This window comes from Staurois parvus, unplaced genomic scaffold, assembly GCF_062004578.1.
Source record: "Staurois parvus isolate SC_StPar_1 unplaced genomic scaffold, SC_StPar_1.0 ptg000089l, whole genome shotgun sequence".
NCBI classification, from domain to species: domain Eukaryota; kingdom Metazoa; phylum Chordata; class Amphibia; order Anura; family Ranidae; genus Staurois; species Staurois parvus.
The window spans coordinates 1,393,921-1,410,700 of NW_028317885.1; the positions used below are offsets into that span (position 1 = coordinate 1,393,921).

Here is a 16,780-nt window from a genome sequence, read left to right on the forward strand (position 1 = left end):
AACAGTTTTGTGAAGAGGAGTGGTCCAAAATGACTCCAGATCGTTGTGCAGGTCTGATCTGCAACTACAGGAAACGTTTGGTTGAGGTTATTGCTGCCAAAGGAGGGTCAACCAGTTATTAAGTCCAAAGGTTCACATACTTTTTCCTCCCTGCACTGTGAATGTTTACATGTTATGTGCAATTAAACCATGGCAACATCTAATGTTTGTGTAGTATTATGTTCAGCAGACTGTGTTCTTCTATTGTTGTGACTTAGATGACGTTCAGAGCACATTTTATGTCCAATTCATGCAAAACTCCATGTAATCCCAAGGGGTTCACATACTTTTTCTTGCAACTGTATATGGACATTAGTAATAAGCTCTGCATGGTTTGAGATTACCAGGTCCAGCATTGCATCATTCCTAGTTGTGGCCTCTATGAACTGTACCATAAAATTGTCCTGTACTAGGTTTATACATTTTTGCCCTTTTAACTGTTCCTGCACTGTCATTACTCCAGTCAATTTCTGAGTATTTAAAATCCCCCATTATTATCACTGTCCCAGCCCTTGTAGCCCTTTCGATCTGTGCAAGATGCTGTGTTTCCATCTCCTCATAACACTGGGTGACCTATAACAAACTCCCAACGATTACCTTTGTAGTACACACCCCCATGTGCAGTTCCACCCATAATGTTTCAGCCTCATCACACTCTTCTCATCACACTATCAATGTGCCCACATCCTCCACCAATTGTGACATGGGGTGGTTAACTTTCGTAGTAGATGTGTTAATTTAGTGAGTCCATGGCAGACAGGAACTTTTTTTAAAGGGCTTGGTAGCCCACTTTTATTTAAAAGAAAGTAAAAGTTTAAAAACGAGTAACTTCCCACGCAGGAAATCTTCATCTTTAGCAGTAATACATCCACTGGAAAAATGCCGAGCCACCTGGCTCATAAGTTCACTCAGCTTCAATGGCAGTACCACGCTTCACCTCTTACCAGTCTCTCAGACTGTGTTGTCCAGCTCTCCTCGTTACTTGCCTCTCTAGTCTTTAGTCACAGAACCCTTCTGCACGGCCCACCTATGGCCTATGGATGGGGTTCTCCTGACACCCCAATAGTAGCTGACCTGACTCCTGGAATTGAGACCTCTGTCTCTTGGCTTCTGAATGGGTTTTTGGACCACTCAATGAGATCTTCCGTCTCCCCCAATCCCAGTCTCCAAACTAGGAGCTCTGCGCTATCCTCAGACCGAAGTATATAATGACACTGCACATCTGTGTACTTGGACAGGTTGCAGGTGTCTAGCAAAACCCAGACATAAGATTGAGTGTTCTGATCCAGAACAGCAGAATCCAAACCTTTTACCTTTTCAACCACTTTAACCCGATGAAGCTTTATAAATATATTTCATGTATAGCCCTTAAAAAATGTTAATCACAAAGTAAACATGTCATCCATTTTAAACACTTAAACAGTAGAAGTCTTGCCTAAAATTTCATACTGTTAGTTTTGTGCCAGAAAACTCTCCTCTTCATGAAAAACGTTTCACATTGTTATCAGCAGCCTGACCCCCTAGCCTTCAGGAGGACCCCTTATCATATGCAACTGCCTTGTGCCATAAGATTGTATCTATAGCAAATAAGGGTTCATATTTAATAGGGGGAATTTTACTTTTAAGAATTTAAGGTGGCTAATAGGTGCACTTTACAGGGCCTGTATCACAAAGCAAAACATTTGTTTAATCAGTTTTCTATGGAAGCAGTCATTTCTTAATTTCATAGCACGCTGCTATGTCCCTACCCCGGTATATGTTTGTTTGCTTGCATCAGCATCTAATCACTTTATGAGATAATCTATTTAAAGTGTGTCTGTTGCACATATGGAATGGTCACCAGCACCAATATGGAGGGTGAACCTAATGAAATCTGATGGGTACATGTCTGTTACTTATCATTCCGTCGTGCATTTACTTTAAATGTGAACGTCATTACATGCAATATGTCATGAACCTAATTAAAGTAAGACATGAGGAGCAACCCCAATTCTTTAACAATGTAAATATATGAATGTAAAACGTGGTATTCTAGATTTCAGAGTATATTATCTGGTACAAACAATAATTGCTGATGGTTTGTAGCCTTTCTTTAAAAGGTCCCTGATGTATGATAACGTCAGCTGCCATTACTGACCTTCACTTTTTAGAATTTTAGTTCCTTTTCTGCCATGCTAAAACTTCTGAAACCTCTCTTATTTACAGTATGCAAAAATTATATTCCAGTCTCTCACACTAGACGGGTTATTCTCATTTGGTGCAGCCATTTCAGAGAAGGTGAATTTAGGCTTGCATTGACACCTCTGCAATTTCTGTAAGTTAAATGCCTCAGATTTCTGCAGGGCAGTAGGCATACTGTACATGTGACTAGAGATGGGGACGAGAGCTTAAAGCAGTATTAAACCCAAAAACCAAAAATCTGATATATTGCAGTTTATCAATCCTTAGATATGTTGGCTGCATTAGTTTTAATTTTATAGGCTTTTTTTCACCTGGTGATTTGGTCAGTAACACACCTCCTGTATTAGAGTGCCCCCACACTGGATGAAGGGGCACCTTTGGAAAGCAGTATTGTCAGTCTGGGGGGAGGGGAGTGTTAGATGTACTAGCAAATTTAGATACACTGGCAAATTGAAACCAAGCTCCAGCTTGCACTGCAGTTACACAAGCAGTTTCAGCAACCTTTTTTTTTTCCTTTTCCGTCACATCTAAGAATTGGTAATTGCATTACAATAAATGTTTGCTTTTGGGTTTAGTACTGCTTTAACTACTAATCTTTGATCAGAATTTGCTTATCAGTTGCAGCACTACTTAGGCTGCATGTTTTGGAGAAAAGCAAGAGTTTGTTTAAAACAATGTATCTTTTAGATTCTGAAGGTACTGGTATTCTTATGTGATCGGGGAATTACATTTTTCTTTTAGATGTACAGCTTGTTATACTGTATTACTTCCAAAAGATGGCAGAAGAGTCATACTGCAAAAGTCTGTATAGCTTTATCATCTGGCTGTTTTAATGTCATGGCACCAGAGAACATGCATAAGGCAAGATTAACATGCCAACTTTAGCTGTTCGTTTTTCCTTTTATGAGTCTTTTTTGTTCTAAAGATTTAAGGAGTGCTAAAATACAATTGGATGGTAGACTATCAGCGGTGATGCTGATTACGACAAATCTGTAACTCTGCTGAAGTGTACAATAGCCTATATAACAGCAAAGTAAAATTTGTCTTAAAGCAGTATTAAACCAAAAAGCAAACATTATATTGCAGCTTACCAATTCTTAGACGTGATGGCTGCATTAGTTTTTTTTTTTAGGCTTTCTGTCCTTTATTTTCATCTGGTGATCCAGCCAGTAAGTTTGTTGTTTTTCATCAGACTAACCTCTCCTGCAGATGTAGCAGTTAGAGGGATGAGACAGACCATTTAATACCGACGGATGCTTACAATGATCAGTTTTTTGTTTTTAAACTTAGTTAATGATCAGTTTTTATTTATCCATCTAGAACCTTTATCACAAAAGGAAAAAAACTGTTGCTGTAACTGCAGTGTGAGCTGGAGTTTGGCTTCAATTTGTTAGTGTATCTAAATCTGCTAGTACAGTGCCGACTCACATATGTGCGGATTGGATGCAGTTCGAACCACATCCAATCCACATCATGTGAAATAACATTGCTTCCTATGGTGCCTGTTCACAGATGTTCGAAAACAAGTGCGATTTCCGAGCAGTGTGGTCCAGTTCAGGTGTGGTTTACAGACTATTGACTTCAATGGGAACTGCTTATGAATCGCACATGTCATCAGTTGTGAACAGGATTTCAGTTCAGGATCAGGTTTTAGCACAGGTTGCTCCCCCCCCCCCTCCCAGCTCTTCACCTCAACAAAACCAAAAAAGCTTTGCAAAACCGTATCCAAACCTGCCCTGAACCTGTGAACAGTATAATCACCAGGTGTGTCACAAAAAACAGTTTGGAACTGGACCTGAACCACTGAAGAAACGGAACTTGAAATCTGGAACGCACATGTGTGAATCGGCTGTCAATCCTGATGTCCAAAGGTGCCCCTGTGCTCCTTCATCCAGAGTGGAGGCACTTTAATACAGTAGGTGTGTTACTGGCCAGATCACCAGGGGAAAATAGAGGAGAAAAAGTACAGGAACGAAAGTGTTAAGAAGAAAACTAATGCAGCCACCACATCTAAGGATTGGTAAGCTGCAATATATTAAATTTTTTGGTTTGGGGTTTAATACCACCTTCATTTATAAAGATGTAAAAGCAGTCGAATTACATTATTTAAGCTCTATACCTTGTGGGTTGTCTTTGACATGCAGAATAGAATATCTGTAGGGCAAACAGATGCTGCCCGAAGGGACAGGACAAGAATGAAGTAATTCAGTGGAATGGTTATATTCTTATGTTGCATTGAATTCTTAGTGGGAGGGAGAAAGTATAAAATGTTCTGTATGTTGAATGGGTGCCAAGTGGGCTACACTAATCACATGATGGCTGTCCGCTGCCTAAAGTCATGCATCTCACCATACCAAATATGAATAAAAATGGCACAGTAGAGTCACTGAAATATAATACATCTTCACATGGCCTATATTCACTAACGTTCCTTTAAAATGTTTTACTTTGACTGGTTGTTCTCATCATTATGTCGAGGGCGCGGTCACTCCAGACTCATAAAGTAAAGCTTGGTAAACAATGAAACGTTGTAATTGGCCACTGTACACAAAATGAATCATGTGTTAACCTCAGCAGTCCTGTAACAGATAGCAGTGTTTTGCCTGACACTAATCTTCTGCAAGGGATCTCTCTTATTTACTGTGGCAAATGAAATATTTCAGCCAAACGTATAAACCAGATACTTATCTGTTTCACAGGCTGACTTGCTCCTCCTCTCCAGCAGTGAACCACATGGCCTGTGTTACGTGGAAACAGCTGAGCTTGATGGGTGAGGTTTTTTTTTGTCTTTGATTCAATTTTACATGTTTTTTTTATATATGATTTGCTGTATTTAGAAAACCACATTTGATTTTTCTCCCTAGGTTACTGATAAAGAAAAATACACAAAAGTGAAAAAGTATTTGCCCCTTCCGTTTTTTTTTTTTTGCATAGTTGTCACACTTAAATAATTCAGATCATCAAACAAATTTTAATATTACACAAAGATAACCCAAGTAAATACAGAGTGCAGTTTTTAAATTATGATTTCATTTATTAGGGGATTAAAACTGTCCAAACCTGCCTAGCCCTATGTGAAAATTAATTTCCCCCACCTTCCCTTGCTAAATAATGAATGAACTGTGATTAAGCACATTTTTGGAAATCTGGGTTAAATTTCACTTGCCACACCAAGGCCTGATTACTGCCAGACCTGTTAAATCAAGAAATCACTTAGAATCTGTCTGACAATGTGAAGTACGCTAAAAGATCTAAAAAAGCAACACATCGTGCCGTGATTTTCAAGAAATTTAGTCTGGAAAGGGTTACAAAGCCATTTCTAAGACTGGGACTCCAGTGAACCACAGTGAGAGCAATTATCCACAAATGAAGAAAACTTGGAACAGTGGTAAACCTTCCCAGGAGCTGCTGGCCTACCAAAATTTCTCCAAGAGCACAATGATGACTCATCCAGGAGGTCATAAAAGATCCCAGAACGACATCTAAAGAACTGCAGGCCTCACTTGCCTCAGTTAAAGTCAGTGTTCATGATTCAACAGTAGGAAAGAGACTGGTCAAAAATGGCATCCATAGGAGAGTTCCAAGGCGAAAGCCACTGCTGACCAAAAAAGAACACAAAGGATTGTCTCGCGTTTGCCAGAAAACATCTTCATTATCCCCAAGACTTTTGGGCAAATATTCTGTGGACTGATGAGACAAAAGTTGGCGTAGAACTATCACAGCATTTCATAACAAGAACATCTTACCAATAGTCAAACGTGGTGGTAGTGTGATGGCCTGGGGCTGCTTTGGCATGTCTTGCCATAATTGATGGAACCATGAATTCTGCACTCTTCCAGAAAGTCTTGAAGGAGCATGTAGCACCATCAGTTTGTGACCTCAAGTTCAAGTGCACTTGGGTTATGCAGCTGGACAATGATCTGAGTCATACCAGCAAGTCCACCTCTGGCTAAAAAAACCCCAAAAGGTTTTGGAATTGCCTAGTCAAAGTTCGGATGTTAATCCAATTGAGATGCTGTGGCATGCCCTTAAACATGCTTCAAAAAGAATAATGGGCCAAAATTCCTCCAGAGTGATGTGAAAGACTCATCACCAGTTATCTCAAATGCTTGATTGCAGTTGTTGGTGCCAAGGGTGGCATAACCAGTCATTAGGTTTAGGGGGAAATTACTTTTTTCACATAGGGCCAAGCAGGTTTGGACAGCTTTTTTTTCCTTTAATAAATTAAATCATCATTTAATACTGCATTTTGTATTTAATCGGGTTATCTTTGTGTAATATTAAAATTTGTTTGATCTGAATTAAGTGTGACAAGTATGGGAAAAAAAATCACAGCATTGTACATATACAACACAACACCAATTCTTTGTTTTACTCCATTTTTTTGGAAAGAGTGGGCATAAAACTTTTTTTTTTAGTAAATATACAATAATGTGCAAAAGTCACAAGCACTTTACATACAGTAGTTAACCAAATATTTGTATAAGATAGTCATTTTATGTCTGCATTTGACTGTCAATGAAAGAATTAAAAGTCATACAATAAGATTTTTAAATGCCCTTAAAAAATAACATATTAATAGACCACTATCTAGCAAAATTATGGTAGGCTTGTTTATTTTGGCATTTGTTTTATGTTTAGTTGTTATGATCAATGACATAAAGGATAGGTTGAGCCAAACCGTCTAAGAAAAAATTATATCTAAGATCATGATAGACATGGGGGTTTCAATTTTAAATCCCGCACCATGGCAAAAGTAAGCATAGCAACAGGTTACAAGAGGTCATCCATTAACAAGGTCTCTCTTAAGCAGGTGGCTTTTCCTTGTACTGTCCAAGCTCTTCTACAGTGGCAGAAACTTATTGGAAAGGTTTAGGTTGATCAATACAGTGGTTGGCCATGAAAACTGTGTGCAGCAAACAAGAAATACATCTAGCTTGTTTCCCATGGAAATGAATGATGTCTGGCACTAATACTGGCACAGAACTGGTATAATCTACTACATCTACCTACAGTGCGATGTAATTTTATCACTCCCCTGGTTCTTGTGAAAGTGTTGTGATCAAAAAGCTTCCAAGATGAAAATAAAGCCAAGCAACTTTTCTGCAAGGGCTGGAGGGTAGACATGTGGCAGTAGGCACTCTGGCCTGATAAGTCAAATTTGTCTCCAGCAGAAACCAGTTTTACCAGTAAAAATGGTAACAGTACATGGATGAATGCCTGCAGGCAACATTGAAGCACTGTGGTTCCCTGTTTGGGGCTGCATATCTACGAACAGAGCTGGTGATGTAGTCAAAATGTATGGCCCCCTCACTGTGGAGAATTACATGAAGATTTTTATTCATCATGCTTTGACACCAGAGAAACATCTGATCATTTACAACTTCATTCTGCAGAATGGCAAAGACCCCAAATCATACATAACTAGCTGCAACACAAAGAAAAATGAATCTTTCAACAGATTATATGGCCCCGATGTCAACATCACTGAGCCAGCCTGGGAGACAGAAGAAAAGTCAGTAAGGCATTTTAAGTTAGAGGTGGAATTGTGACAAGTAATCCAGGATGCTTGGAACAATGCAAGTACCAATTAAAAAGGCGCTAAAATAAAAGGACCCACCGGACTAGTACATTAGCTCAAGCACCATTTATGATTAAAATGTGTATAAAAATACTCACAAAAGCTGTGAGCACATTGACATTCAACAAATTGTGTAGCAGGGTCTCCTGAACCTCAAGGGCCTGGAAGACCCCACAAAACAGCTAGAAAGCTAACTCTTGAGGAACAGGTTATGAAACAGCTTTAAGTCAAGTAGTCTTCCACATTGGTTTTCCAAGATGTTAAAGTTCATGAAACCCAGCTACATGATTCATTAAATATCCATGTACAGCTTTTGTAAGTATTTTTCAAAAACACTTTTTATTAATAGATGGTGCTTGAGATAATGTGCTAGGCTAATACACCCTTTTTTGTTGTTCTTTAGGATCATAGATTTCGCCTATCTGTAGAGGGCTGCAAAGCCAAGAGCAGACTGAGCACCACATCAATTAGATCAGTGAATGTACCTCCTTGCCTTGAAGATCTCTTTCTTACACTTCAGCGCTGAATTTGAGCTTCAGAAACTACATATAATAACCTATAATCTAATGTACTACTGTATATTGGTGATTTTAGGGTGGTAACACCAAATATTGATGTCATTTTGTTCTGTTTTCAATACTTTCTATAAAGTTTCTTGATGAACAAAAACTGTTCATGGCATTATTTTTAAGTTCTGTATAAGTTAAGACACTGGCAAAGTTCTGTATATGACTTTTTATATTTACTTGTTCCCCTGTGCTTTGATGTCATTGGTTAGTATTCAGTTGTCAGCTTGAATTATCAGAATTATTATTTGAGGCCATAAAATGGCCAGCAGAGATTTTATTCTAAGTAGGTGCCTCAAATGGTTAGTGTAAATGTGTACAATAGTCAAATCAGAGCTAAACCCGCCTATCCATTACAGTCAAGGAACATGCCATTTTATCCTTTTTGCATCTGTAGTTGCTATACAGCTATTCATGATCAACTATGACACCAGCCATCGTATATTTGCCATCGTAGTGTAGCTCCTTCTTTTGTTGAAGCAGCCACTTTGCATTTCAACATCCACACAAAGGTATTTCTAGGTACACCTTTTGGCTTGTTATTGCCATTACCTTTTCAGTCACTTGTATGTTCAGTATGGTTATCTACTTTCTCTTGCATTTTCCATCTAATCCATCGATTTTAAAGTGAGCATATAAATTCCTACTTATTGGCATTTTCTTTTTCTTTTGATTGATGCAGGAGTGAGGGAGATCCTGGACACAGAGGTTTTTTTTACCTTGGGGGCCAGTTCTCAATGCTGGTGATCTCTATACAGCCACTTTCTGTCTACATGTAAGCACTCCACTCGGGGCTGCATGGCATTTCTCATGACAAGTTTGCTGATGGTGACAGCAGTGGACCATACCTGCATAATTTGTGCAGAAATGGCCATTTATAGACTCCTACCAGAAAGTCCTTGCGACGCTATAACAAAGCAAGTACATCCTTGACTGTATAGATAAAAATTGCCACATCACCGGATAGCAGAATAACATCTCTTAGAATAGCATGCTATGATCGTATTCTTCATGTAAGACATCTTGTTTTACCTTTCCATGTTTATTTCATAAAACAGGATATAAATTATTTACTTTCATTACATTTTTTTTATTCTCACCAAACTTTATCCTGTATGGTAATATTTATAATTAAAGCTGAACTCTACACTGTGTGCAATTATTAGACAAGTTTGTATTTTGATCAAATCATTTTTATGCATAATAGGCATAATTCACTAAAGGGTATCACATGAGCTAAGTCAGTCACATGACCACATCACATGTGATACTGAAAATGTCAATTCACCATTGCTAGTATGCAGTATTTACTGAAAATAGCAAACAGACTCGGTAAATACCGCATAAAAAGACCTTAGTCAACTCACAAAAGGAAAAAAATAATTAAATTCTAGCGGTAATTAACTAGTGGTCCAGGCATGCAGTATAACTGGTAACTGTCATGGGTTGTTAAGGAGTGGGTGGCCTCCCTGTCCTTAACAATCGATGAGTCATCAGCTGTCAACGGGTTTCCCCACTGACAGCTGAATTAAAAAAAAAAAAATTGCTGGCAATTAAAAAATAATTATAAAAAATATAATTATATTTTGAAAATAAAATGGCGTGGGGTTCCCCCCAAAATCCATACCAGACCCTTAACCAAGCATGCAGCCCGGCAGGTCAGGAAAGGGGGGGCAGGACAGGCGAGTGCCCCCCCTTCTGAACCATACCAGGCCAAATGCCCTCAATATGGGGAGGGTGCTTTGGCGCTCCCCCCCTAAGTACTTTGTCCCCATGTTGATGGGGACAAGGGCCTCTTCCCCACAACCCTGGCTTATCAGAATCTGGAAGCTCCCTTTAACAAGATCCTGCCCACCCATTTGAATGAGTATGCTGTACATGATACCACTACCCATTCACAAAAAAAAACCTGTAGTGTAATAAAAGACATTAGACAGTCTTTGACAAGTCTTTATTAAAAGAAGAAATCACCCTTGTGACCCTGCCCTCGGTGATGTCATCAACCGGGGCATGCTGGATAGATGATGTCACAAGCAGGCAGGGTCACATGGGTGATGTCACTGGGTAGCCCCAGCCTTATATATTTAGGAACTGTTAGGCTGGCGGAGCAGTCAGACAGCGGGAGCCAGCGTCATGAGCGGAGCCTTTTTTTTTTCCTTTTTTCGGGTCGGCTGTGGTGGCGGGCATCGTGATTGACTTTAGATCTACTTCAGGTGACTTTGTTTTATTTTTCTTCTTTTAATAAAGGACTAGTCAAAGACTGTCTCCTGTCTTTTTTTACACTACAGGTTTTTTTTGGTGAATGGGTAGCGGTATCATGTACCGCATACTCATTCAATTGGGAGGGGGGGGATCATGGGGCCCCCTTGTTAAAGGGGGCTTCCAGATTCCGATAAGCCCTCCGGCCGCAGACCCCCACAACCACTGGCCAGGGTTATGGAAAAGAGGCCCTTGCCCCCCCCCTGCCCCAAAGCACCCCCCATGTTGAGGGCATGTGGCCTGGTATGATTCAGGAGGGGTGGGGGGGGGCTCGCTTGTCCTCCTTTCCTGACCTACTGGGCTGCATGCTCGGTTAAGGGTTTGGTATGGATTTTGGAGGGGACCCTACACCATTCTTTTTTTCTAATTTTGACATGGGGGTTGCCTCAAAACCCATACCAGACCCCAGAGCTTTGCATGGATGGAGGGGGGGGGACCCCACACCATTTTTTTAAATTATTATTTTATTTCCGGCAATTCTTTTTTTTTTTTTTTTTTTACATTCCGCTGTCAGTGGGGAACCCCGCTGACAGCTGAAACATCACCGCATGGTTTTTACTACTAAAATACCGCATGACTCCTTCAGCGATACCTATAACGCCACCACCTCCCCCTCTCTCCCCCTCTCTGTTGGGGTCCCCCAAGGCTCTGTCCTCGGGCCCCTTCTCTTCTCCATCTACACCTCCTCCCTCGGCAAACTGATACACTCCCGCGGCTTCAACTACCACCTCTACGCCAATGACACGCAAATTTACCTCTCCACCCCTCACCTCACCCCCTCAGTCTCCACCCGTATCACCCACCTACTGAACTACATATCAGATTGGATGTCGCTCCATTTCCTCAAATTGAACCTTTCCAAAACTGAGCTCCTAATTTTCCCCCCAGCCCGTGCCCCCCACCCTCTCCATCACGACCAACACCGTCACCATCAGTCCCACCCCGCAAGCCAAAGTCCTAGGTGTCACTCTCGACTCAAACCTGTCCTTCCAACCCCATGTCCAACCGTTGGCAAACTCATGCAGGCTCCATCTCCGCAACATCTCCAAAATACATACGTTCCTAACCCCAGACACTACTAAACAACTCGTTCACTCCCTTATTATCTCACGACTCGACTACTGCAACTCCCTCCTCACCGGCCTACCTCATCACAGACTTTCCCCACTTCAGTCTATCAGCGAATTCAGCGGCCAGACTCATCCACCTTACTAACCGCTCCGTATCCGCCACCCCCCTCTGCCAATCCCTCCACTGGCTTCCGATTGCCCAACGCATTAAATTCAAACTACTAACACTGACATACAAAGCCATTCATAACGCTGCCCCAAACTACCTCACCGACCTGATACCCAAATACCACCCTACCCGTAATCTTTGCTCCTCACAAGACCTCCTACTTTCTAGCTCCCTGGTCTCCATCTCCCACACCCGACTGCAGGACTTCTCCAAGACTTCCCCATCCTCTGGAACTCTCTACCCCAATCCATCAGACTGTCACCTTCCCTCCTCACCTTTAGGCGCACCCTGAAAACCCATCTCTTCAGGAAAGCCTACCCCCACGCTCACCTAATTGCTGATCTACACTCTACACTCCTCCTACTACTCCATCCCCCACAGCCACTTCCTCCTGTACCACTATCCCCTCCCTCCTAGATTGTAAGCTCGAAAGAGTAGGGCCCTCGAACCCCTCATGTTTTGTCTTGTTACTGTATTGTCTCATGTACTGTCCCCCACTAAAATTGTACAGCGCTGAGCAAACCTTTTGGCGCTATATAATGTATAATAATAATAATGACTTAATAAAATAACTCATGCTGTAATTTGGTAGCATTTTTTAGTGAGTTCAAGCGGTTTAGTTTTTTTTAAATGCTGTGCAGTATCTTACCGCATACTCGGTATGCTCAATGTTCAACTTCAAGCTATATAAACTTGAATGCGTATTGGATTTAAGCATATCAGGTGATGTATATTTGTGTAATGAGGGATGGTGTGTCTAAGGAGATCAACACCCTATATCAAGGTGAAAAGGGATGCAGCACTCTTGAAATTGCTAAGATATTGGGGTGTGTTCACAGAACCATCAAACGTTTTGTTGCAAATAGTCAACAGGATCACAAGAAACTTGTTGAGAAAAAAAAGACGCAAATTAACTGCTGAAGATATTAGAAGAATCCAGCGTGAAGCTACCAGGAACTCATTATCCTCCAGTGCTGTCATATTCCAGAACTGCAACCTACCTGGAGTGCCTAGAAGTACAAGGTGTTCAGTGCTCAGATACATGGTCAAGGTAAGGCAGGCTGAAACCTGACCACCACTGAACAGGACACATAGGTTGAACTGTCAAGACTGGGCCAATAAATATCTGAAGACAGATTTTCAAAACTTTTATGGACTGATGAGATGAGAGTGACTCTTGACGGACCAGATGGATTGGCCCATGACTGGATCAGTAACGGGCACAGAGCTCCACTTCGACTCAGCAAGGTGGAGGTGGGGTACTGGTAAAGGCTGATATTATTAAAGATGAACTAGATGGACCTTTTCAGGTTGAAGATGGACTCAAAATCAACTCCCGAAACTACTGCCAGTTTTTAGGCAGTACTGCCAGTTTTTCTTCAAGCAGTGGTACAGGAAAAAGTCTGCATCTTTCAAGAAGACCATGATATTTATGCAGGACAATGCTCCATCGCATGCATTGAATTACTCCACTACATGGCTAGCCAGCAAAGGCCTTAAAAATGAAAGAATAATGACATGGCCCCCTTCCTCACCTGACCTAAACCCTATTGAAAACTTGTGGGCCCTTCTTAAACGGGAGATTTACGGTGAAGGAAAACAGTACACCTCTCTGAACAGTGTTTGGAAGGCTGTGGTTACTGCTGCACAAAAAAATTAATCACTAACAGATCAAGAAACTGACAGACTCCATAAATGGAAGGCTTATGACTGTTATTGAAAAGAAGGGTGGCTATGTTGGTCACTGATTTTTTTTTTGGAAATATCAGAAATGTTTATTTGTAAACTTTGAGTTGTTTATTATTATTTAACAGATGAAAATAAACAAGTGAGATAGGAAAATTTTCTTTTTTTCATTTAGTTGCATAATAATTCTGCACACTAATAGTTGCCCAATAATTGTGCACACATAGATATTCTCCTAAGAAAGCTAAAACCTCACTTTTACTTTCTTAAATATTCAGGTTTGAGGTTTATTAACATTTTGGTTTGACCACGAACACTGTAGTTGTTCAATAATGAAATTAATCCTAAAAAAATACAACTTGCTTAGTAATTGTGCACACTGTGTAGGTTATTTTAAAAATTATCAATGAAGTAGACTATGGTTTGTATAGGGGTAGAGGAATAGGCAGTAGTACTTTCCCCTGCAGCTGGAGCTCTTCTTTGCTGCTCTCTGTAAAATTCAGGACTGCTGATGTGTCATTGGGGGATGGGTTGTGCAGTGTGATGGAAGCCAGTGGGAGCTAGCAATAAGAAAAGTATTAAGCTCTGTGTGTACAGCTGTCTGTTCAACTGAAGCTGGGCTAACAACTGGCTTCTGTGGAATGGTACTGCTGGAAAACCAGCTTTTGATTAGCTGCTGCAGCCAGCTGATCAATGTATTCTAAGGGGGAAGTCCCTACTGTCAGAAGACAGGAGCATGGCATGGGAGATCCCTGCATCTACATTGCTTGTCGCTTGTGTGGCTATGTGGATCAGTTTGTTTTTGTTTTGTTTTTTTATACCCTGCTTTACTGTTTTTCTTACCCTCCTAGACAAAAGGCCCATTAAACCTTACAAGATGAGGGGGGAAGAGGGGGGTCACTGAAAGGGTAATTTTTTTTTCAGTTGCCCAGAGTGGGCTTTACATTTTTTAGGTATTATATGAACATTTCAAAGAATGAAAGTATTTTTTTGCGAAATCATATGTCATCAAGCACAGCTGAACTGCAGTGGGTTTAGTTTAATTACACTGTAAATATATTAAAAAATGTATGAATAATGCTTTTAAGACACTATGTACAGTTTTGTTAGGCAAGTTTTTCTATTAGATAATATACAAAGTAAAGTTTCTTTATTTTGGCAAAAAGCAAACATTTTATTTTTTTAAAAAAAACAACCCATGTGTTGTTTATTTTTTGTTATTTTATTTTTTATATTTTGAGTTATTTAGTTATTGTTCTGTTTCTTAATTTTTTTTTTTATTCAAATTCAGAATTTATTGTAGATTTACAGTACACGTGTTACAGACTTTCATCAAAACTGCATACAGAATATTATGCATAGATTGTGTTCTACAATAAAAGTACAACTTTAATAGTTAATCTGCTTTTTGGCCCAAATGCATTATATTTTCTTAGCAACTCTAGTAAACAAGGGTAAGGGTACACAAAAGTTAACTACTAGAGCATTTTCACACCTACGATTTATTACCATTTTCTGACCTATGTAACCATGTTTGAAAGATGTTTCATAATGAAATTTGCATGCCATGTCCTTGTACACTACATTTCAGAGCCTGGATAACAGCTCTTTTTCACCACATTTATAAAGACTCAAACTATTATCTCAAAACTGAAAAAAAAAATTGTAAACTGAAAAATTATGAACGAAACTGTATTTTCGTAAAAAAAATACCATATTTTTGGTAAAAGACACAAACGCACCTTCCCAAGTGGAACAAATCTACTGAACGTAAAGGAGGAGGAGATGCTGTAATACAAGGAATTCTAGTCCACATTGTTTAGTGCTGTACCAACTTTGCAAAGTCCTTGCACGTCTGTTTAAAAAAGAGCATATTTCTATATGAAAAAAAACAGCTGGAAAACTATAATTGTCAATCTAAAATAGGAGCAGGCAGAGATTCCACGAGGGAGCATATCCATATTACATCCTTTTATAAAAATGAAGAAAAACAAAGGGAAACGTTTCACCAAAAGTGTCATATTGTATATAGCAAAGTTTCCCTGTCTGCACAGCTTAGAAATGTAGACATTGGATTGAGTTACTAAAAGAGTAGAGACTGTTCACTTCGCAAAGTAAATGATAGTAGATAATGTGAAACTTAAATACCCAATCCTGTGCGACCTGTAGAAATTGCTTCTCTAGATGAGTTAATCCCACACATGTTTACAATAAAAGGAAATTTCTTTGAATTTAATGGTATTAGTATAGTAATTTCCTGGAAATTGTCTTTTATGTTTTTGTTATGTAATTAAGGGATTTTTATAATATTCTACATTAGAAAAATGTCAAAGTCAGAAGTGCTCACATTTTACCCACAGATAGTTTACAGACTTCTCTTTAAGTGTTCCTGCACATGGACTAAAGGCTTTACAGCTATTTACTAGAATGGCAGGTTGTATGCAGAATGTGCAACACCTCAAGCAGCAGGCGTTTTATGCTAGACATAAAAAAATGCCTATTTTAGTACATGTGCATGAACTTTAATAGTTGGGCACTGAATAGAGGAATGAGTACGGAATGTATTTTAAGGAATTTGAGGACAAATACGAAAATAAAACCATTACTCCCTCTGACTACATACACTTTATTAGGTATACCTTGCTAGTGCCAAGAAAATATCCCACACACGGTTACAACACCAGCCCATTTCAAAATCCGTTGCAAAATTTCAGTGGGATTTCTGTAGGATTCAAATCAGGATTTTGACTGAGGCATCCATAACTCTCTATTCTTTTTGAGTCATTCCTTGGTGGATTGGCTATTGTTCTTTGGTTCATTTTCAGGTTGACAGGCTGGCTCTTTTCAGTTAAACGTTTGGATGGATGGTCACATTCTCATCAAGCACATTTTAATATGATGCAGAATATATAACTGACTCCATAACTGAAAGCTGCCTAGGCCCTGAATTATCAAAACAACCAAAAACCATAATGTTTCCACAGAAACAGCATGCAGGGTGCACACCGCTCAAGGCTGACTTGCCAAAGATCCTATGCTGAATGTGTCTGTGTGCCTGCTCTGTTCACAACCTTCAGTGCATTACTAGGTAATAAATAAGCACTGAATGTACTGATGTTCCCAGAGCCATGTATTGCTGACTTTTTATGTTCATGGATTGAATAATAAAGAAGTCTGCTGTTTGTACATTGGAGTGCGCTACTTCCTTTCATGTTTCCACCACAATTGT

At 39.8% G+C, this 16,780-nt stretch overlaps 1 protein-coding gene across 2 annotated transcripts in view; it reads left to right on the top strand.

The window, feature by feature from the left end:
- ATP8B4 (ATPase phospholipid transporting 8B4 (putative)) overlaps positions 1-16,780 on the top strand; it is a 393,898-nt gene that overhangs the window by 208,929 nt on the left and 168,189 nt on the right. For both annotated transcript variants that reach the window (XM_089670310.1, XM_089670311.1), the window contains one exon: positions 4,920-4,990. In XM_089670310.1, the coding sequence (XP_089526436.1) occupies positions 4,920-4,990 (71 nt within the window). The remainder of the gene's footprint in view (positions 1-4,919; positions 4,991-16,780) is intronic.